Source organism: Engraulis encrasicolus, chromosome 19 (assembly GCF_034702125.1).
Source record: "Engraulis encrasicolus isolate BLACKSEA-1 chromosome 19, IST_EnEncr_1.0, whole genome shotgun sequence".
Lineage (NCBI taxonomy): Eukaryota > Metazoa > Chordata > Actinopteri > Clupeiformes > Engraulidae > Engraulis > Engraulis encrasicolus.
The window spans coordinates 34,897,936-34,920,113 of record NC_085875.1 but is presented as its reverse complement, the minus strand read 5'-3'; the positions used below and the strand labels follow the sequence as shown (position 1 = coordinate 34,920,113).

The 22,178-nt window shown below is 42.2% G+C and overlaps 2 protein-coding genes, 1 long non-coding RNA gene and 6 other non-coding genes across 10 annotated transcripts; 2 read left to right on the top strand and 7 right to left on the bottom strand.

The window, feature by feature from the left end:
- The first annotated feature begins 705 nt into the window (after positions 1-705).
- tp53i3 (tumor protein p53 inducible protein 3) lies at positions 706-10,989 on the top strand. Of its 2 annotated transcripts, XM_063184215.1 has the most exons (11): positions 706-998; positions 1,230-1,391; positions 1,810-1,952; positions 2,158-2,333; positions 2,434-2,529; positions 3,519-3,545; positions 3,971-4,111; positions 6,225-6,492; positions 6,880-7,092; positions 8,284-8,480; positions 8,677-10,989. In XM_063184215.1, the coding sequence occupies exons 3-11, from the start codon at positions 1,826-1,828 to the stop codon at positions 8,974-8,976; spliced, it is 1,545 nt and encodes a 514-aa protein (XP_063040285.1). In that variant the 5' UTR covers positions 706-998; positions 1,230-1,391; positions 1,810-1,825; the 3' UTR covers positions 8,977-10,989. The 2 variants fall into 2 exon arrangements, with proteins under 2 accessions (XP_063040285.1, XP_063040284.1); XM_063184214.1 differs by lacking the exon at positions 1,230-1,391.
- Positions 8,415-21,395, bottom strand: LOC134435325 (uncharacterized). Its single transcript, XR_010031998.1, has 3 exons — positions 21,260-21,395; positions 20,016-20,138; positions 8,415-8,506 (listed from the first exon to the last, which is right to left on the bottom strand). It is a non-coding gene; the product is annotated as an uncharacterized LOC134435325 (long non-coding RNA).
- trnal-cag (transfer RNA leucine (anticodon CAG)) lies at positions 11,030-11,112 on the bottom strand. The gene has a single exon. It is a non-coding gene; the product is annotated as a tRNA-Leu (tRNA).
- dusp23b (dual specificity phosphatase 23b) lies at positions 11,581-15,046 on the top strand. The gene is made up of 3 exons (XM_063224168.1): positions 11,581-11,895; positions 12,446-12,722; positions 14,796-15,046. The coding sequence occupies exons 2-3, from the start codon at positions 12,453-12,455 to the stop codon at positions 14,979-14,981; spliced, it is 456 nt and encodes a 151-aa protein (XP_063080238.1). The 5' UTR covers positions 11,581-11,895; positions 12,446-12,452; the 3' UTR covers positions 14,982-15,046.
- Positions 15,779-15,861, bottom strand: trnal-cag (transfer RNA leucine (anticodon CAG)). The gene has a single exon. It is a non-coding gene; the product is annotated as a tRNA-Leu (tRNA).
- Positions 17,611-17,693, bottom strand: trnal-cag (transfer RNA leucine (anticodon CAG)). Its single transcript has one exon. It is a non-coding gene; the product is annotated as a tRNA-Leu (tRNA).
- On the bottom strand, positions 18,162-18,244 carry trnal-cag (transfer RNA leucine (anticodon CAG)). The gene has a single exon. It is a non-coding gene; the product is annotated as a tRNA-Leu (tRNA).
- Positions 18,869-18,951, bottom strand: trnal-cag (transfer RNA leucine (anticodon CAG)). The gene has a single exon. It is a non-coding gene; the product is annotated as a tRNA-Leu (tRNA).
- trnal-cag (transfer RNA leucine (anticodon CAG)) lies at positions 19,506-19,588 on the bottom strand. The gene has a single exon. It is a non-coding gene; the product is annotated as a tRNA-Leu (tRNA).
- Positions 21,396-22,178: the final 783 nt, after the last annotated feature.

The window sequence follows — 22,178 nt, the reverse complement described above, 5'->3', positions numbered from 1 at the left end:
CATTTTGGATTTCCAGAAATATACATTTTTGGCTGCAAAACTTACTGTACTTTGGTCATACTAGCAAATACTAGTTCATTATTTAGTAAATATTCATGAAAAAAAATATTTGGCTGTAGACAGACAGCACAGTTTCAATGAGCAGCATAGTTGCAATTCCTACTCTGGCACCATTTTATACAGTGCACCTTTAACTTACTTGCGCAGAGCCGTGTATATATCTTCATATACGGCTCTGGACTTGCGTAGGCCTGTCATGCTGTTTGTGTGTGAATACAGTACTGTAAGCTGTGTAAAGTAAAATACTTCAGTACTGGGCATTTTTGCACCAACCTTCTTCTACCCTCTCTGATCCAATTGCGTAAAATACCCCATGCGTAATGCTTAATGCGTAAAATACCCCATGCGTAAAATTAATGCACGTTTACAGTGATTTTGATTGACTTCAATTTCCACCTGATTTGTCTGGTCATTTTGCCGTAATACCCTCTATAACCAGCAGATGTCAATAACTGACCAGAATTGGGTGCAATGAGAATTTTGGCCAATAAGGTGGTCATCGATAAAATACAGTAATGTTTGAGTTTTTCGTCCAATGTTTTTTTTTATAGAACCTAGCCCATAATATTTAAGCCTCTTTATTAGAATGCATCTTGCGTGAAATCTGATATATTTCTTTGCCCTGTTCCTTTAAAAACTACAATTGGCACGTGATTGGACACGTGACTGTGACTAGGGTTGAGGGGTAGCTTGTCGAATTGCCCTATCTGTCGATTTGAGTCACACCAAGCGCTTTAAAATGCCCGTCGAATTGAACTACTCGACGTTTTAATTTCGATACATGTAATGATGTAAAGTGACAATGTTACCCCTGTTTTAACGATATGGGCTGCTGGAGCTGAGAAGAGCAAACGCAAACGATGTGACCTATCGAGTCCTGCGTTGTTACAAATGGCCGTCGATATGACACACTCCAGTTTTCAACAGTGAAAACGCAAGTAAGTAATATTTGTAAAGTGTTTTGGTTAAACCTTTGACCAGTTTCGCTTGTAAATAATGATATGTGTATGTTCGATTTAAGACAAAACGGCTACATTAAATTACAATATGATGTGTCGAAATGGGCTACCAGTAGGCCATATCGATGGGTAGGCTATATCGACAGGACACTGTTAATTTGGGATTGTATCGTCGTGATGTATTTTGATATTTTGTTTTAATCTGGGCAGAACGTTGTTTAGGAAGGTGCTGTTTAAAATGAAGCACTCGTAGAGTGCGGACCTCCCCAATGCAGCTCAGAGCTTGAAGCAAGCACGTCTGCCTGAGTTGGATGCTACCATTAGGACCTACCTACACCAGCAAAACAGATAAGGGTGGAAAAGTTCACTTTGGTATGCAAGCACACAATTTGGCACAAGTGTTCATTAGAATTCATTCTTTCAGCAAGGGTGTTGACCATGCAAAAATCCAAGATGGCCACCATTTTTTCAATATGGCCACCCTCTCCACTTGAACAAAAGGCTGCAATCCATAGGATAATAAATGATGGCTGCCAATTTTCAACTTAGTAGCCTATATTTCATAGGTGTAGGTTGGCAATTAAGAACATCCTGACCTGTTTAACCTTAGATAAAGTCACCAATTAAACAATGTGTGACTCGGGACATGCTTGTTGTTACTGTATCTGACTGTCTGATAGAAGCTTGGATAAATACCTACTGATAAAATTCATAGTGTATAGTCTTGTTATTACTGAGTAAATGTACTGTCTAAATGGGTACTACAAAAAAGTTTGATTTTGTTTTACAGGGTTATTTCTTCATTGATGAACATGGCTCTGGAGAGGATTAAAGAGGTTTCTGATTACCTGACTGATGGGAAATACCCAGAGGGGTATAACAGAACTCAGAAGTTGACCCTAAAGAGATACTGTCAGAAGTTCACACTAAAAGGTAAGAAAGCCCACCTGGGAAACTCCAACTCCCATTGTCATTGTGACACAGCACTACACAGCACACTTCCTTCACTTCGTACTGCACACAACGAAATTGCATTTTATGCCTCACAAGGGGGCAGCCCCCAATTAGTCAAAGGTGTGCTCAAAAATATCCGTATCTGAGAAGATGTTGGTCGTCACTCTGTGATTGTTCACTGCAGATGGACAGCTCCTCTATGGAGATAGGAAAGTGGTCCGATCAAAGGATGAAGCCAGATCACTGTTCATCGAATACCACGCATCTCCGTACAGGGGACACACGGGGATGGTTAAAACAAGAAAAGCGTTATGCTCCAGATTTTATTGGGTTGGCATGTCAGTGGATATTGACAAATGGGTATGTATTTGATGTGATTTATTTGTTTTGGTAGTTGTTATGTCACAGACATGGGTAGTTCAAGACCTCTATATCATGATTTACCTTTATTTTGTTTAAGGTTGCGGAATGTGATGGTTGCCAGGGAAGAACTTCATCCTCTGCAGCAGCCACAGCAGCAGCAGCAGCTGGTGGCCAGCCACTGAAAGCCAAAAAGGTAAATGGTGATACATAATGTGCTATTGTAGTGCAAGAAAGAAAAGTGATTTAAATCTTGTTTACGAGATGCAGCATTACATCTCATTCTTTGCCTCGGTGATTTAAAGTTACGAGATGCAGTATTACATCTCATTCTTTGCCTTGGTGATTTAAAGTAAGCCTCTTCATTAAATCCATTTAACAAGATGTTCAATGAGACCAGACGCCTCATTCACAAAAGTTCTATGCAAAAAAGGTAACTGCAACTGAGTTGCATGAAGCAGGGTCACATTTGCAACAAGCTGCGCAGAAGTAAAGATTTCAGATCTGCCGAACGTGCTTTTCATGTTGGAAGTTGAAAATTGACGTACTTGTGAAGAACATGGTGCACGCACTGTAAACACATACCTACAATGATGTTAACAATGCTGTTATACTGTGGGTAGGTCGTGTGGTGTTTAAATTGGCCTTACAAAAATTGGTATGAAATGACTAAATGAAATGAACCACCTGAACTAGAACACATGCGCATATTCATGTAAATGAGTTGAAATTAGACAAAACTAAGGAATTGTATGAAGTATGATCACCGTGAGTAAATGGCATAGAACCTGCTGTATCAAATTGCAATAGCAATATAGCTACACCAATACGATTTGTTTGGCACATTATCATACATAAGTGTCATTCAATGTACTGTACTTGAAAGGAAAGAAAGAGAGGAAAGAAGAAACATATTATATAAAGTTTATTAAGTATTATAGAGACATGTGGTAACATGAGTAAGGTTAGACGTTTTGTTGCATTTATATCCCATGCATGAATCGGTAAAAGCCAGTTTCAATTTAGGCTGCTGGAAGCTCATTTTGACAGAAGAGCCCATTTCGACTGAACAAGTGTGGACTGTGTACTCTGCAACATATTCCAAAACAAACCACTGAACTCAAATGACCTGTATTTATGTGGCATATTTGATGATATAAATGTGTTGTTTCACTCCTCTGGTAGGTGACTCGAAGAAAGAAGGTCACTGAGGTAAGTATTGCAAAGTTAATGTTTGAATGATTGGCACAGACAGAATTGGTAATATTTAAGTTACATGTTGAACTTCGGCATGGACATGTACACGAACTTTAAGAGCGTCAGCTGCCTTGCTAAAATGTGCAGACATTACATTACACTTAGCTGAAGCTTCTAAACTAAGCAAAGCAATTTCACAGTTATTTAGATAAAGGTATTAGACATTAGACAGGGTACTCGCGTTTTGCAGCGGTTTGTATTAGTCCTCAGTGTTCTGACAGAATCACAGACCTGCGTACTCAGTAATCTCCGAACATGTCTGAGCAGTTAGGAGCTGCAATTGAAGAAAATGTGTGCTTCTCATCTCATCTATTGTATGCAACATTGCGTCCCAGAATTGCTAAGCTAATAGTTAACCTGGATTTCTATTTGCTCTTCAGACCATGGTGGCAGTATGTTACGATTATCCTGGCGGTCCCGAGAAGTTGTACGTGGGCAAAGTTCCCAGGCCTCAGCCCAAAGCAAGAGAGATCTTCATCAAGGTCCACGCCACCGCTCTGAACAGGGCTGACCTACTGCAGGTAGTATTTACCAATCTTCTTTTAAACTAGTGTTTCTTAAGGGGGCAGTACAGGGGCATTGGAGAGCTCTAGGGGGGCGTTGAGAAGGGTACAGCTGAGAGGGGGCAGTGCTTAGTTGCCATTGAGGGGCATTAGTCCATTTAATTTCTTTATATTTTAATAAGGTTATCTTCCACACACCGCGCTCTTCCGTCTTGTTGGTGCGTCTCTGAAGTAATCTAGTAGTAGGAAATGGATCGCACTCAATTTTTCTTCTTTCTTGTTGTTTTCTTTTTATTTTAACATTGCAGGGACTGACATGACAGACGTTTCGGCTGAAACTGAGTGTGATCCATTTCCTACTACTTTATATTTTAATACAAAACCCTCAAATCTCAATAGTCTGAATGCATTCTCCATAACTTGATGGCCGAGTGTGAGCAGGCAACCATGCTGTGTGTTGACGTGGTACGACAGGTGGACACACTCAATATTCTCCCTCTTGTACAGAGAAGAGGACTTTACCATGCTGTGTGTGTGTTGAAGTGGTATGACCAAGGGTGTCGTACACAGAGGCGATTCTAGGGTCTGGTGGGGCCCCAAGCGAAAATGCTAAATAATAGGGTCATTTCATGTGAAATCAGACACTTTGGGACCCGACCGACAGAGATTTCAATCATACTTGCTGTGCCTGTTTAGTAGCAAGGTAGCACCCCAGAACTGTATTTGTATGAATCTGACACCAATATTAAGGGAGAAACAGACTAGCAAAGGTTTACATATGAGGGTAGGACACCATGCATTCAGCCTTGATTATATCAGTCAGTGTAAGTCACAAAAAGATGTCTGTGGTGTTATTTGAAACCCCTTTGTGGCTCTACAAATTACACAAACAGCATGGAATACAACAACCCTCAGAATATGAATTATCATGAATTGAAAAATTAAAAATTGAATATAAAAACGTATATTTTAAAATGGCCAGTTCCTAGTCTAAACATAGCCTGCAATGTCATGAACACCGCCTGAAATGCTGGTGCTTGGTTCTTTATTCATTTCCGAGATAATGGGACTCAAAAATATGGCTTCATACAGATCACCTAGTAATAATATGGTAATGCCATAGTAATATCACTTGACAGCATGTCTATCGAAATATGTGAAGGATGGAGATGGTCCATGAGGATGCAGGAAGTTCAGTTTCAACTCTCCAGTGCTTGGCATACATTCCTCAACACATGCTAGCCACTAGTTGCCATCATATACAGCTACAACATACCCTTTGATGCTTGAACATTTGAAAATGAGCTTATTCTTTCAACCCTGCCTTCTCTGAATGCTGAAGATGGTCTAGCTTCCACTGTGTCCATTGACAATGGGCAGAAGCTGTGTAGTTTTTGAGTACCTGGAAAAGGGACCGACGAGGGTGCAGTGCAGGGAAAATGCCTGTTATGCCAGATGGCCAGTCCAGTCCTGTCCCTGACACTACTCTACAGGCTATGTTTAGACAAGAAACCGGCCATTTTAAAATGTACGTTTTATTGATATTCATTTTTTAATTTTTCAATGTATCATAATTCACATTTTGAAGATTGTTGTATTCCATGCTGTGTGTGTAATTTGTAGAGCCAGAAAAGAGCTTTCAAAGAACACCTCAGACATCTTGTTGTGACTTACACTGACTGATATAATCAAGGCTGAAAGTATAGTGTCCTACCCTCATATGTAAACCTTTTCTAGTCCGTTTCTCCCTTAATATTGATGTCAGATTCACACAAATGCAGTTCTGGGGTGCTACCTTGCTACTAAACAGGCACAGCAAGTATGATTGAAATCTCTGTCGGTCGGGTCCCTAAGTGTCTGATTTCACGTGAAATGACCCAATGAACATTTGAACCAAAATCATCACTAGGTTGTTCACTATCTAGGGGCTTGGGGGCCCGAAGCGGCTGCCTGCCTTGCCTGGTGGCAAGATGCGCCTCTGGTCGTACAGGGGGGTAAAGTGTGACTGAGTTACCAGTGCCCCATGTAGGGGGCCCACACAGTATCTGATATACTGTTATACCACAATTAGCTGCTACGCCCCTGGGTACGACTGGTAGACACACTCAATATTCTCCCTCTTGTTCTACAGAGAAAAGGACTTTATCCTGCTCCGCCGGGAGAGAGTCAGACCCTAGGGCTGGAGGCAGCAGGGATTATTGCTGCCCTCGGTGTGGGAGTGCGGGGCCAGTGGTTCCTTGGCCAGCAGGTCATGGCCTTGCTCTCCGGGGGTGGCTACGCAGAGTTTGTGTCTGTGCCTGAGGAGCTGGTTATGCCCATCCCTCCCCATCTGACCATCATCCAATCTGCTGCTATTCCTGAAGCCTGGCTCACCGCCTTCCAGCTAATTCATCTCGTTGGTAGGTACTGCAGCCTACACAAACACATGAAATGTATAGCAAGCCAATGGTGCCAAAACATATAGTAGTGTATGAATGCTTACAATTGCAAAATGTTTTTTTCTTTTATTTATGAAAGCATACAGATGGATAGATCATGAATATTATTATACATACTCAGGGCTATAAATTAACTTTTTTTAATCACTACTAGGCAAACATACACTCACTTTTAGTCAAAGTGACTAGTGAGCTTCCTTTTCTACCAGCCAAACTGAATTGTTTGACAGTTTGCGGGTGTTAATTTAGAGCCCTATACATACATACTGTATAATGATTGATATATTGAATATTATAATATAATAATATTAGTATAATATTTAATAATATTTTGATGTCTGTGTCCAGCCAAAGTGCAGCCTGGAGAGATGGTCCTGGTGCATGCTGGTGCCAGTGGTGTTGGCACCGCTGCCATCCAGCTGCTGCGCCTGACCCAGGCCATCCCACTGGCCACCGCGGGCACCGCCGAGAAGCTCGAGATGACCAAAAGCATCGGGGCGGCCGCTGCTTATAACTACAAAACCGAAAATTTCGCAGAGCGGGTCAACGACTTCACCAGTGGTAATCTCGTGCAGATTGCAGTAGTCAGATGTGTTGATCTGGTAGCTAGGGAGCGTGCATCATCGTTTTTGCACTGTTCTTCAGATGAATAACCAGGTTTTGATGTGTACAGAGTAGAGTATCATGTATTGATCCCAGGGGGAAATGAAGGTATTAAGTAGCAGACATACATTCATAAATACAGAAGACATTACACACATCATTACACATATGTTAACAATATATAGCACACTCTTACATACATTCAGGCCCATGCACCCATTTGTTGTAAAGGGGACACATAACAAGGATGCCACATTTTGGCAGTCTTCTTCCATGGCAGCTTTAATACATCAGTAACTAGAAATGTACTCAGAGAGTGCAGACCTCTGCCAAGGAAGTTGTTTGATAGAACAGTTGACTATAGTGCCTTGTTTTTTTGTGGAGTTACAAACTGGAATGACAAAAATCGCCGTATCCCGCAAGGGTGAAAAATCTTCAGAAAATTCCTGGATCCGCACCGTGATCTGGATCACCACCAAAATGTCATCACTTCTTCCTTTTCCAAAAACTCCACACAATTTCATCCAAATCCGTTCATGACTTTTTGAGTTAAGCCCTTGGCACGCTTGCTACGTGCTGTAAATTACGTGCGCCACCGCGTGCGCAACGCAAAATACTGCCAGTGACATCCAGGGGGCAGAGAGCGCGCAGCATTGCGATGCGGACATTGGGAACACAGACGGCAAGGAAAACCAAAAAAACCCCAAAGGATTCCTGCTACTGCGCCTATATCTGCAGGCTCCTTTTTCAAATTGCAATGGGGAAGTATCATAGCAAGTGTTTGTAATTTCGGAAAAGCTCCATGAGACGCTCTTAAAAGTTGCTGCCATCGTCATTTTCACCAGAAGCACTTGCATGGAACTGTGCAGTCTTTCTTAGGATCGCCCCCCAGCGACTTCGCACGTGTTTGGTTGCCACGAAATTGACATTTAATATGCATGTTAACGTGTTCATGAACGAATCGTGCCCACGCACGCGTATCCTGCAGCAAGCATACCGCGGGCCTTATCCTGCTGACAGACAGACAAACAGCGACTGAAAACAACCTCCTTGGCGGAGGTAACAAAGAAGAAAACTTGACATGCACAAATAAGAGAATGGGGGAAATCGTTTTGGTGAACCCTTAACTTTTTTTTTTTTACTCCCTAGGTCGAGGTGCCGACGTCATTCTGGACTGCGTTGGTGGTTCTTGCTGGCAGAAGAATGTGCAGTGTCTGGCTATGGATGGTCGGTGGGTGCTGTATGGTGCCATGGGGGGCAAGAGCGTGGAGGGGGATCTCCTGGGTAAACTGCTGGCCAAGCGTGGGCAACTGCTCTGCAGCCTTCTTCGCTCACGCACTCTACAGGTGAGACCATGACACCATGACAGCCACTGAAAGGAAAAACATAATTATGTCAAATTTGGATTTATTCTGGAAGATTATTATACACCTTGCAAGACTTAAGTTTTCAATGTATAGAACGAGTCATATGTTGTCTGTCTTGTTATATATCATTTCAATTCCAATGAATGATAACCCCTGCGGTGTTTGTTTATTCCAGTATAAAGCTGAGCTGGTGAGGGCCTTTTCCGAGAAAGCCCTTCCTCATTTTGAGGCGTCGATGACACTCAGGCCAGTCATCGATTGTGTCTTCAGCTTGCAGAACATTGCTGAAGCACACCGGCACATGGAGGACAACAAGAACATGGGCAAGATAGTCATCGAGGTCATGAAAGGAGATTGCCTCCAAGTAGACACTTCAGCGTTCCCTCCATCAACATCAACAACAACAACCCCAGCAACCCCTGCAGACTTCAACACTCCTTCATACATGAATCTTCTGTTAAACCAACAGTTTTAATATAATGTTTTAATATTATGTAATTATTAGGGCTGTAACAATATTGTATCGAATCGAGAAATAGTGATACACAGCCACGATACTGTATCGTGATGCAGAAGGCAGTATCGTAACACACCCTTTAAAAGTTCAGTTACCCTTCAATTCAGAAAACAATCACACGACATGATGTGATGTGCTTTCAAGCTTCTAATCAACATCCTTATTATTTGTAAACTTGTTTTACATTATTAGTAACCTCTTGTAACCTATTCTACCTATAAACAATCAAAAAGATGCATTTTAAAAAACGTTGGGTGTATCGAACTGTGGGTCAAAAATTGTGATACGAACCGAATCGTGAGTTGACTGTATCATTACAGCCCTAGCGATTATATTACCATATAATGAAAATGTTTCATGGGGATAAGGTCTCCAAGTTACAATATGTATCCTGTATGTACTGTAAGTACAGTACTGTATGCATGTTTCTGTCCTCTATAATGCCTAACATTGATATTGTGGCCTTAGGTTCCATGTTTGTCTGATGATGCACAATACTTCATAATGTACTGTAGTATGTGCACATGTCTGTTATTATATACTGTATGTTTAGATGAATGTCTTTTATTTACTTAAAATGGGCTTGAAGAAGGGTTACAAACAACATTTCTGTCTCTTCTATGGTCAGTTTTCGGTCAAATGTTTGTAACCCTCTGCAACTAATAGCTTACTACAGAGGTGGGCAACCTGAGGTGGGCAACCCCATTTCATCTGGCCTGCAGAGCCTTTACAATAAAAACCATTTCTCAATACAAACTGATCCTCCATAATTCTTAAATTGGCTACCCAACATTCTTAAATTGGCTACCTAAAGTGGGGATCTTGCAGGCTTGAGATTCATCAACTAGACTATAGGCTATAGGGCACTATACTAATCTCAATACATTTCATTACAATGTGCAGGAATACATTATTAAAAAAAGTTGTCACAGACATAATAAAGCTGCCAGCCACATCTGTCCCTTTGGTCAATCAATACCTAATGTGGCCCTTTGTCAAAATAATTGTCACCTTGGCTAATTGTATACTGTAAACAATGATGCATACAACTTGAAATGAGGGATGATGCAATGGACTGCACTAACATGTTCAAAGTGGTTTTATTTTATTTATTTTAAATAGTTTTCTAAAACTTGCAATTGTAATGGATGCCAACTAGCAGTTTAACGGTAAATTGTCGGTAAATCTCCCCCCCTTAACCTAAAAATAATAATATAGGTGCAGTAGCACAGAGCTATTGGATTAGCCCTTTAGCTCAGTGGTTTCATACATGTGTGTCCACGCCAATTGCTGTTATTGGATAGTTGTGGATTCAAGCCCTGAGTGACATAGGGTGGCTGAGTACTATCACACAATGCAAGTGAATAACAAACACCATGGGTAAAATGTCTGCTAAGTAATGTGATGTAATGCAAGTTAAGGAGATCAATGAAAGACAACTGGCTGCTTAAATTGATCTTTTTCTTATCTTTTTAATCCATCCTATTCCTAACAAATAACATATGTGTATCATCATGGACAAGTCAAACCCTCTTTTGAATATCCCTAACAGTCATGATGTTGAATTATTTATAATCACATTGAAGTTCAAATATTTTTATTCACACAAATCAACCAAAAGTATGGTTACAAGGTACTGTAATCAAGTTCTCTACTGCTGACAATTTATACAATAAAAAGGCATACTTTACACACCAGAAAGATGCAAGATGAAAGTCACTGAAACGTAACGCTAAGCAAAACAGCAGTAATTCAGCGGATAGCCCTCTACAACAATATGTCAAATTATGAAATCAATCAAAATTACTTACATAGCACATTATCATACATAATTGTCATTCACTGTGCAGAATAGAGAAAATAACAGGGAGAAGGAAAAAATGGTTTGTTATAGATAGTAAGGCAGATGACAATAAAGCTGTTCTAGCATTTTGCAGCATAATGCCAAAATACCACTTCACCGTTGTGTGTGTCATGCTTCGTGGTGCTAAAAAAAAAAAAAAAAAGGTATTGTCAGAAGTGGGATTCGAACCCACGCCTCCAGGGGAGACTGCGACCTGAACGCAGCGCCTTAGACCGCTCGGCCATCCTGACATGGAAGCGCGAGGTGCAAAAACCGGAAATGACATGTGCACATTGAGATGCCAGATGGTAGCATTAGAACGACATTTATATTTCGACTATTTGCCGTCTGTAAGCAACTGTGTTCCTGTTGAATACACACATCATATATGCCTCTGTGCTCACAATAAAATGCACATACATAGGTCTTAGATTTGATTAGCCAATAATGTTAGCTCTACTACCAGAGAGAGTAGAGAGAATATCTCTGCTACTACTCTCCAGACCCATTCATTGCATCCGAAAAGTGGACCGGTGGCAAGCGACGCGCTCAGCCGACATGAGTGGCTCCACCATAGACCTAGAATGTTTTTTTTCCCTTGGATGAAAATGTAGTTGTAATGACTGGTGAAACTATTACCGAAATCCCCGTTAATAACTAAATGTTTTGAAATCGTATGCAACTCTATGGCCCACTGACAGTCTGTGGTAGGATGGCGCCACTGAGTCCGATTTCCTGCTACTGCTTAGAAACGCCCATTTCCAGTCTATTTTTTTCTAGGTCTGTGTGGTGCTCCACGCTCCGTCATATAGCGGTAAAACACTTATGTCCGAGGTTGGTGAAAATTGTATTCGATTCTGAACCAACCGAGATCCATAACTTGGCGTGAACATACTCTTGACTATGAGCAAAAGCTAACCAAGCTAACCAACCATTTCTTACTTAGTCAGATAGGCACGGCCGTCTGCACAACCCAATGTGGACATTGACAGTAGGCCCTACTAGTAGGCTAGTAAACGTTTCACCGACTGCTGGTGAGTAATGTGACAGACGGACCCAATCCTCTTGCCGCATGCCGTAATGTTATATTGTCAAAAAGGCAGACAGTAGACCTACATAGGGTATTTCGTTGTGTTTAGCAATAGACAGGGGCTTGGGTGACACGGAACGACTTTCGTGCGCTCGCAGTCATCATGATAGGTGACGCAATATCACAAGACAGAAATAGACCTAAAGTTGTGTTGAATCTTGAAGGAAGCATAGCCTGTCTCAAAAAAGCCAAACATATTCCCCTTTTAACTATTTTTGTCCATGGGAAGCCCTGTAAAGATATTTTATCCCAGAAATACATCTGATTATTTGTTTAAAAAAAATAAAATAATATTTTAGTGTGTACATAATGACAAGCAGTAGCTGCATGTAGACTGTCTGTGCTGACTCAATAGGCCTACAGTACAGGCTAATATGCAGACTTGACATGACACACTTAGGACATTACCTAGGCCTACTGTTGGCAATGTCTTAAATGTTGTTGTGAGCACCATTAATACACCTTTCTAAGGAAATCTTTCCCCCTTGTTTCAGGTCAAGGATGCCATACTCCCCTCCTCCGAATTTCTCCTGGGTTGAGCCAGACAAGTTGGCTGGTTTGGCGATGCCCAGGATGACTGCTCACTACCAATATCTTGTAGAGAACGGCATAAAGCACCTAGTGTCTCTGACCGAGAGGAAACCCCCATATCATGACACCTGTCCAGCGCTGACACTTCATCATATCAAAATCCACGACTTTTGTGCCCCGACCTTTGATCAAATACACCGCTTCTTGACCATTGTTGAAGAGGCAAATACAAAAGGGGAGGTAGGCTACGACTATTGTTAAATGCGTTGAAATGTTTTGTTAACCTAAGAACAGCACTTGCAGCACTTGGGTTGATTGTGTTATAGTACAAAACCCTCACATCTCTCAGCTCATTTCTCTTCTCCTATCTCTACACACAGTACTAGATCATAGATATATCTGTCAACACTTACTTCTGGTCAAGTTAATCTTGTCTACCTCAACTCACATAGTGTGTTTTTTGTACATTTGTCTACACCAACTCACAGAATATGTTTTTGCACAATGGCCTTTTTACTTTCTTCCTTAGTTTTTTATTTCCCCCCCCTCCTTGACTAATTACCTGTGTTATACAGTGCCCTCCATGATTATTGGCACCCCTGGTTGAGATGTGTTAAAAGCCTTAAAATATATTCAGTGTTTATTGCAGAAGAATACTGTCACACTGAAAATTGTAGGAAAATGTAGCCTTCAACTCAAATGAATTGTAAGAAAATAAAAAAATCCCTGACTAAAAAATAATTATTTTTCATTAAATCACCTGTTCCACAATTATTGGCACCCTTAACAATTCCCAGGAAATAAATATAATTGAAGCATTTCTGTCATTTCTACAGTAGTTTACAAAGTTTACCAGAGTATGTAGGAACATTTAATTAGTAATTCATCACTTCCTGTTTCCCTGGGGTATAAATATGACGTGACACCGAGGCCATTTCTCTTATCCACTCTTAAACATGGGAAAGACAAAGGAACACAGCATACAAGTGAGGCAGATGTGCGTCGACCTTCACAGGTCAGGCAGAGGCTACAAGAAGATTGCCACTCAACTGCAGCTGCCCATATCCACTGTGAGAGGAATAATTAAGAAGTTCAAAACAACTGGAACAGTGGTAAACAAGCCTGGACGAGGACCCAAGTTTATTTTGCCACCACGCACAGTGAGGAGGATGGTAAGAGAAATCAAAAGATCTCCAAAGCTCACTGTTACAGAATTACAACAAATGGTAGCATCCTGGGGTCACAAAGTCTCCAAATCAACCATCAGGCGCTGTCTACACGCCAACAAGCTGTTTGGGAGGCATGCACGGAGAAAACCTTTCCTCACTCACAATCATAAACGCAAGCGTCTGGAGTTCGCCAAGCGGTATTGGGGCCTTCAACTGGGACCGTGTGCTTTGGTCAGATGAGACCAAGACTGAGCTTTTTGGCAACAAACACTCTAAGTGGGTCTGGCGTACCACGAAAGATGCGCATGCTGAAAAGCACCTCATACCCACTGTGAAGTATGGGGGTGGGTCAGTGATGCTGTGGGGCTGTTTCGCTTCCAAAGGCCCTGGGAACCTTGTTAGGGTGCATGGCATCATGAATGCTTTGAAATACCAGGACATTTTAAATCAAAATCTGTTGCCCTCTGCCCGAAAGCTGAAGCTGGGTCGTCACTGGGTCTTTCAGCAAGACAATGACCCTAAACATATGGCCAAATCTACACAGAAATGGTTCACCAGACACAAAATCAAGCTCCTCCCATGGCCATCTCAGTCCCCTGACCTCAACCCCATTGAGAACCTGTGGGGTGAGCTGAAGAGGAGAGTACAGAGGAGAGGACCCAGGTCTCTGGATGATTCAGAGAGATTCTGCAAAGAGGAATGGCTGAAGATCCCTCTTTCTGTCTTTTCCCATCTTGTGAAACATTATAGGAGAAGATTAGGTGCTGTTTTGTTGGCAAAAGGGGGTTGTACAAAATATTAACACCAGGGGTGCTAATAATTGTGACACACATTATTTGATGTCAAATAATTATTTCTTTATGTGGGATTTTTTCCCCACTGAATAAATGCACTTATATTGAAGGTTGGATTTTTCTCTTTTTTTCCATTAAGGTCCCATATTATTTAGAAAAAAAATAAAATAATTGGAAGCTAAAAAACACATCTCAACCAGGGGTGCCAATAATTATGGAGGGCACTGTATGTGTCTTGAAATGTCCATGTGGGCATTGTGTGTATTTATGTAAGCTACTTGACTGACACCCCCATTTCCTCTTGGGGATCAATAAAGTTACCCTTCTCTACTACTCTACTCTACTCACAGGGTGTTGCTGTGCACTGCATGCATGGGCATGGGAGGACGGGCACGATGCTAGCCTGCTACCTGGTGAAGACCAAGAAGATCAGTGGGGTCGAGGCCGTCAACCTGATCCGCCAAATCCGGAGAGGATCCATAGAAACTAGTGAACAAGAGAAAACTGTGGTTCAGTTCTACCAGCAAATCAAATGACAGTCAGTGGCCGGCATCATTTTCAGTTAATTAATGAATAAATAAATAACTTGTGATGTACTGTATACTGCATTTCTTTGTTTTTCTTTTGTTTGTTCTTTTTTAATCTGCAAAGGAAAAATGGAAACATTTGACCTTGGTGCTTCTACCACATTATGTGTAGGTAGGGTGAAATCTCTCATCTCTTACGAGAGAGGTTCCCTGCATACCATAAAAAAACTCTACTCATCTCTAAGCATGGGTAGCCAACTAAACTACACAACATTTAATAGGTCCTCCACTATTTGTATTTTCTGCTCTGTCTTTTCTAATGTACTTAGATACTGGTGCTATACGGATACTGCTGTATTCTGCACTGACCCCACACTCTGTAGCCTACTTGCTTGAATGTCTTCCTTGTAAGTCCCTTTTCGTCAAAAGCATCTGCTAAATGTAATGTAATGTAAAATAAACCATTTAAGTGTGGACAAAGACAGAAAGAACTGGTAGATTTAATCTAATCCATGTGTTAGTTTCATACTGTTCACGAATTGTGCCCATATTCCACATAGCTATCTCTTACCAAGTGTTGTTAACATATTATGATAAACAATAACAGAATACATTCTCCTATTCTCCTCATTGCAGAGTTTGCCCAGATGCTCCACCAAAGGAATCAGTGATGCATCTACTTTCCCATATAAGAGACACCACACACAAACAGTGCAGACAGATTTCCCTGTTGCTTGTAGAGAAAATGGTTTCATTACCATTTTTTGCCCACTTAGTTCCGACCTCCTTCACAAATGAAAAGTCTTTGTCAGAAGTGGGATTCGAACCCACGCCTCCAGGGGAGACTGCGACCTGAACGCAGCGCCTTAGACCGCTCGGCCATCCTGACAGCTGCAAACTGTGGTAGTACGCCCCCTAGTGAAAGTTTTGAAATACCTTTTCTAGACTGGAATAAATACCAATACCAACTACAGGGGTCACTGTTCACCTTTTTGAACAAGGATGGTGTCTACAACAAAGATTTACTTTACCAATCTTTACACTGGCAAGAGTCTTGGATTCTATGAGAATATGCACCGGATGTCCAAAATGGTATGGGTTGCAGTAATTTAATTACATTGTAATCACTAAAAAGCTTTCAATCCATCAATGTCAGCGGTCTATGGCAGGCAGCAGACCATTACAAAATATATATATTAATGTGCCTCTATAATAATAAAACATAGCTAGAATCTGCAGGTCCAGATGTAACATTTTGTGTTCTTGTCTTAATAGTTTCCATACAGAGAGGCTTTCTTCGAACAGGGATTACAAAGGTATTGAACTTTGTTTGAATTTTCAAACTTGGGAAATGCTTCCATTCCATTGGGTTAAGTGATTGGACATTTTATATTGTACATTAACTAAGTCTGCCTACACAGATGACTTTAAATGTAGATAAGTGATATAGCTTATGTCAATGATGAGTTGAAGACAATATTATTAATCATCATAGGATTGAAAATTTCACCTTTGTTTTTTAATCATTGGCCACAATAACTAACCTGTCCCACTTTTAAGTTTGTGAATTGAGGTTACATAGCATATAGAGTTCCTTTATTTATTTACAGATATCGGTGTCCATGTGAATACAGTATATACCCTACACACGTACATTGAACATACCGTATATTTCTAACAATGGGCATTTTCATGTAAGTACTATATGCACATTCTAAGATGTGTAAAATATGTGTAGCCTATGTAATGGATGCCAACTATCAGAGTTAGGTGGTAGCACATTAGTAAACCTTCCTCCCTCCTATAGCCTCAAAGATGTTCTGGCAACTGTAAAGCGGCCAGACTGTTTAGCTCTACGTAGTTAGAGCATGTACCTGCCTCCCATGGCCAGAGGTTGCGAGTTTAAGCCCAGAGTGGCAGACTGCATAGGAAGACCTTAGTTACACTCTTGCCGTGAGGAGTGAGCTTTAGGGGGTGAGTGTAACAGATGCCAACTAGCAGAGTTCATGACAAAAGACACCCAAAGACACATGCAGCATTGGTGACTGAGCTAGCAGCCGGACCCACACTGACAGCACGATCACCTTGTCCTGTATATTACATTTTAAAAAGTCAAGTATTGTCAACAAGTAAAGAAATGAGAGAATTAACTTGGCTTGATCTACAGAGTGTGTTCTTGCAACACCTATGTTCGATTATACATTCATTCATCAGTGTTCCCAAGTATTCATTTTCCCATCTCAACATGGTTCTGCCTAATAAACTAAGACAAACCAAACTAACAGCACAGACTATTTTGCCTAGTGGATGCGTCTAGTCAAAGAATCGTCTATTAGTGTAAGATAGTCACTTAGTCACTCTTTCCAGTCATACTGTATAATACGTCCATGGATCTGATTCATAGTAACCTCAGCCAGAAGCATACAAAACCGTTCAGTCTCCCCATACCGCTGAAAACTTGGTTTGATTCTCGACCTCAGGACTCCAAAAGTCTCCTAACCGAGGGTCTACTAAAGGGGCGTTCACCCGACATAAAGTGGATACCGGAAAAGAAGCAAATTGACGCTTCTTGTTAGATCCACCTTCTTTGATGTAAGTGTATGGAGCAAACCTGCCAGGGATTCAAGTGAAAAGTCTTTGTCAGAAGTGGGATTCGAACCCACGCCTCCAGGGGAGACTGCGACCTGAACGCAGCGCCTTAGACCGCTCGGCCATCCTGACTGTTAACCCCTTCAGCTGACACGCCCCCCTCCATGCATGTGAATTCACCAGGTGAAAGGTCATCGAGCTGCAAGAAGTCTAGTTGTATGTCACATTTGTGAAGGTGGGGTCTGTTGTAAAGGTGGTCGCCTTCAATATAGTCCTAAAGTGCAGGGGAAATCCTGGTTTCTGTTCATAGTACGGCCCTTGGAGGACTTAATACATTTTGAAGTGGCCCCTTGAATGAAAAAGGTTTCCCACCCCTGTGTTATATTATAATCTATACCTCCATGGATCTGATTCATAGTAACCTCAGGCAGAAGCATACAAAGCCATTCAGTCTCCCCGCTGAAAACTTGGTTTCCAACACAACTTCACCAGACTGCTCCCAGAGCATGTAGTCATGAAAGCTCGGCATGCTTACTTCCTGCTCTATTACACAGTGTAAGTGTAGGAGCAAACCTGCCAAGCATTTAAGTGAAAAGTCTTTGTCAGAAGTGGGATTCGAACCCACGCCTCCAGGGGAGACTGCGACCTGAACGCAGCGCCTTAGACCGCTCGGCCATCCTGACTGTTAACCCTTTCTGCTGACACGCCCCCCTGCATCCATGTGAATTCACTGGGTCAAAGGTCATTAAGCAGCAAGAAGTCTAGTCGCTTTTCACTTAGTCACTCTTTCCAGTTATATCAGGGGTGGGGAACCTATGCCTCAAGGGCCATTTAAGGCCGCCATATCCAGCCCTCAACATAATTTCAATGTTATCCAGTTTGTTATGAAATCTGACACGTTTTGTAAAGAAATTTTAGAAATTACATTGCAATACAAGTATGTCACATTTTCAGGGGACCTGGTGAATGTAGGGTCTGTTGTACAGGTGGTCGCCTTCAAAATAGGCCTAAAGTGCAGGGGGAAATCCTGGTCTCTGTTCATAGTACATCATAAAATCTGAAGTGGCCCTTTGAATGAAGAACGTTTCCCACCCCTGAGTTATTTTAAAATGTATTCCAATGAATCTGATTCGTAGTAACCTTGGCCAGAAGCATACAAAGCTGTTAAGTCTCCCCACTGAACACTGGGTTTCCAACACAACTTCACCAGAGCATGTAGTCATGAAAGCTCGGCATGCTTACCTCCTGCTCTATTACACAGTGTAAGTGTAGGAGCAAACCTGCCAGGGATTCAAGTAAAAAGTCTTTGTCAGAAGTGGGATTCGAACCCACGCCTCCAGGGGAGACTGCGACCTGAACGCAGCGCCTTAGACCGCTCGGCCATCCTGACTGTTGACCCTTTCAGAAGACACGCCCCCTGGTTTCACGTGAATTCACTGGGTGAAAGGTCATTGAGCTGCAAGAAGTCTAGTCGCTTTTCACTTAGTGTGCGTTCCAATATGCGACTTTGCTTCCACCACTTTTGCTTTTGGCCTCGTACCAGGAAGTAATATGTCATGATGACATCACTGACAACAGCATTATATTTCAATATATTCCAAAAGCTCAATTGTAAAGTCTTTTTCTCATTTGTAATTGAGATGGTGAATGAAAAACAGTCCCCCAAAAGTTGTTGTGGCTAGGCTGACAGCTGGGAAACTTAATTGTTTTCTCCACGGAGGAGGGGCCAGGAGGCGGGGCGAGGCCACAAGCACAAGTGGAGGAAGCAAGGTCGCATATTGGAACGTACTCTTAGTCACTCTTTCCAGTTATATCAGGAGTGGGGAACCTATGCCTCAAGGGCCATTTATGGCTACCGTATTCAGCCCCCGACATAATTTCAATATTATCCAGTTTGAGTTGAAATGTGGCGCAAACCTGCCAAACATTCAAGTGAAAAGTCTTTGTCAGAAGTGGGATTCGAACCCACGCCTCCAGGGGAGACTGCGACCTGAACGCAGCGCCTTAGACCGCTCGGCCATCCTGACTGTTAACCCTTTCAGCTGACACCCCCCCTCCGAATGTGAACTTTCCTGTAATGTGAAACCTATACAACTCAAGCACAACTATTTAAAGGAACAGTCTACTTCCTCATTTCAAGAAATATCTCATTTGGTTAAACCCTAGTAAAATATGAGAATGCATAGGATGCATTTCTCCATCTGTTTGCATTGACTAGTTAAAGTATTCAGTATAGCCTAGGTGTACCAATGCAAGTCTATGGAAGCAAACAGAACATCATCAAATGTACTTATAAACTACTTTAAAATGAATGTAAAATTCAGACAGTCTATCAGACAGTCGATATTGGCCAGTGTGAACAGCACCACACTTCCATCCTGACAAAGCACAGGGCAAACCTACAGTATGCAAGAAGACATTAAGGACGGCAAAGGCTACAGCTCTCTGGCTTACTTGACTGCGTAGCTGAGGATAGGACCTAGTCCGGAGCTGCCAGCAGGCTGATGTGGCTCCTCCTGTTGTCCTTCACGTGGAGTGGACTGTGGCTGATGTACCAAAGCAGCAGAGATCACAAAGCTGTGAATAAGATCAGATGCAAATAACATGCCAAACATTTTGCCAAACATCACCATCAGGCTTGATATGTGATTGGAGGTTGGCCCTGCCATGCACCCCAGAGGCCCACCCGCTCCATCCATGCAGTGTTACTGTCCCGCCTGCCTGCATGCATTTTTGAATGGGACACAGGCAGGCAGCTGACGTGGCACAGCTGAACCAAGCCAGAGCTCAGCGGTTTCAAATCAAGGGGCTCCCTCCCCACTGCACATGTGGACAAGCACATTACAAAAGCTGAGCTGCCTGGCTCTCCACTGCAGGCGCAGGACAAGAGGACACAAGCGGTCACAATCCGGCTTTTGAAGGGGCTGGGGCTGTTCCCTTCCCTCCAGGGGGAAGAGGGGAATGACTCCATCCATGGGTGTACGTGCCTTTGACACGCAACGTCTAGTTCTAGAGGGCAACTTGATGCGCCAAGAAAAGCATATCAAATGCATCCAGGACTCCCCAGGAGTTGAACTAAACTAAAACAGGTGAATTACCAAAGGGAGGTGTGAGCCCTGTAGGCTATTATTGCCAGAGGTTCACAGTCCTTGGAATCGTTCCGCCTGCCACATTTCAGGCCAGGTTTGTGTCTAAATTAATTTGACCAGATACTTAAACGGCGTGGAAAAAATACTTCACCTGCTGCTGATGTCGTAACCTACTTCAAGCCGTCTCGTAAAGGCTACACTTACAGCGTCGGCCAGGTTGCCACAGCCTAGGATGGCGCTTGTTTCTCAGTTTGCACACAGCAGCCAGAACATTTGAAGTGATGACTGGAAACAGGCTTTTAGTAGACCTAAACGGTGGTGGTCATCCACTTGGTAGAGTAGCTCTAGGCCTTGTGCAGGTTGACACAGATAGGTGGGCCTACACCATGTCTGGAAATCCTAAATGTAACATTTGCCGTACAAACGCGTAACCAACGTGTTTTCTAAATAATTCCTCATAAGCTACAGTCTAACTAACTACAAAATGTCAATGTGTTTGAGGACGGGCACACCTTTCAGATTTAAAATGATCCCAATTGGTCAAAATACCGTGTGTAATGGGCCTATGTCAGCATTCCTTCATCTAATTAAAGTTTGGTTTGGCTTTACCTTCATTCACGAATTCTGCACGCAAACGAAGCTCCATCTCCATCTTGGTCCAATCTTCTGACCACTACGAGGTATTCGTATTAACTTCCATTTTGAGTTAGGTCAGAACATGAACGAACAGCGCCGTGGCTGTGACGGATGCAAACGTGTCTAGCCATTGTTTTTCGGTGTGGAGCGCATGCAGATCTTCAACGACCTGCGCTCAGGCCCCGGATGTCCATTTCAACCTTTTTTCATTTAGGTGAACCTATGTTCAACACACGTACACCTGTGCAGTAGCAGTACTAGTAGGTCTATTTAGTTTAATTTAATTAACTGCTAGAAGTAATTATTGATTAATGCGTGGATGTCACAGTCATTTAGTTGTAGGAAAACCCATATGAAAATTAGGCCTGGAGGTATAGGCCTACAATGTGGCTACTAAAGGTCAGATTAGACTTCAGCAACTGCGAGCGTGAAAAGTCGCGTGGGAGTGGCCACGAACCAATTTTGTATTCATGCATCTGCGAGCTCTGCGAGGTCCGAGGTCTCGTTGCCAGCCACATTTGAAATTGCGCGATTACTTTCCCTGCATTGTAAGCACTGCGGTCATTATTAAGCAATGTTGCTTTCTAGCCTGGTTAGCGAGGTATGTTCACAAAAATTGCAAAGGCAATGCACTGGTGTCATTATTTGACATACCCAGTCTGTTTTCACGAGCAGAAAATGCAAGCATGTAAAGACAGTTGATTCTGCCGATGTGTGTTTACATTCGGTGGAGGAACGGTAGTAAAACCGCAGGCATTGTGCCACGAGTGTTCAACTGATGCATTGTTTGTTACTTAGCTTAGCTTCGTGTATTTACACACATTTACACACAAGGCATTAATAAAGTTTTTAACAGAATACAGCTCTGCTCTCGCAAACTACTGGCATTGCG

Excerpts from the sequence above, each read along its gene's own strand:
- tp53i3 (XM_063184214.1), top strand. The coding sequence starts at position 1,826 with ATGAACATGGCTCTGGAGAGGATTAAAGAGGTTTCTGATTACCTGACT. Across the intron at positions 2,530-3,518 it reads AGCCACTGAAAGCCAAAAAG|GTGACTCGAAGAAAGAAGGT; the intron begins GTAAATGGTGAT and ends CTCCTCTGGTAG. Across the intron at positions 8,481-8,676 it reads TTCGCTCACGCACTCTACAG|TATAAAGCTGAGCTGGTGAG; the intron begins GTGAGACCATGA and ends TGTTTATTCCAG.
- dusp23b (XM_063224168.1), top strand. The coding sequence starts at position 12,453 with ATGCCATACTCCCCTCCTCCGAATTTCTCCTGGGTTGAGCCAGACAAG. Across the intron at positions 12,723-14,795 it reads AGGCAAATACAAAAGGGGAG|GGTGTTGCTGTGCACTGCAT; the intron begins GTAGGCTACGAC and ends CTCTACTCACAG.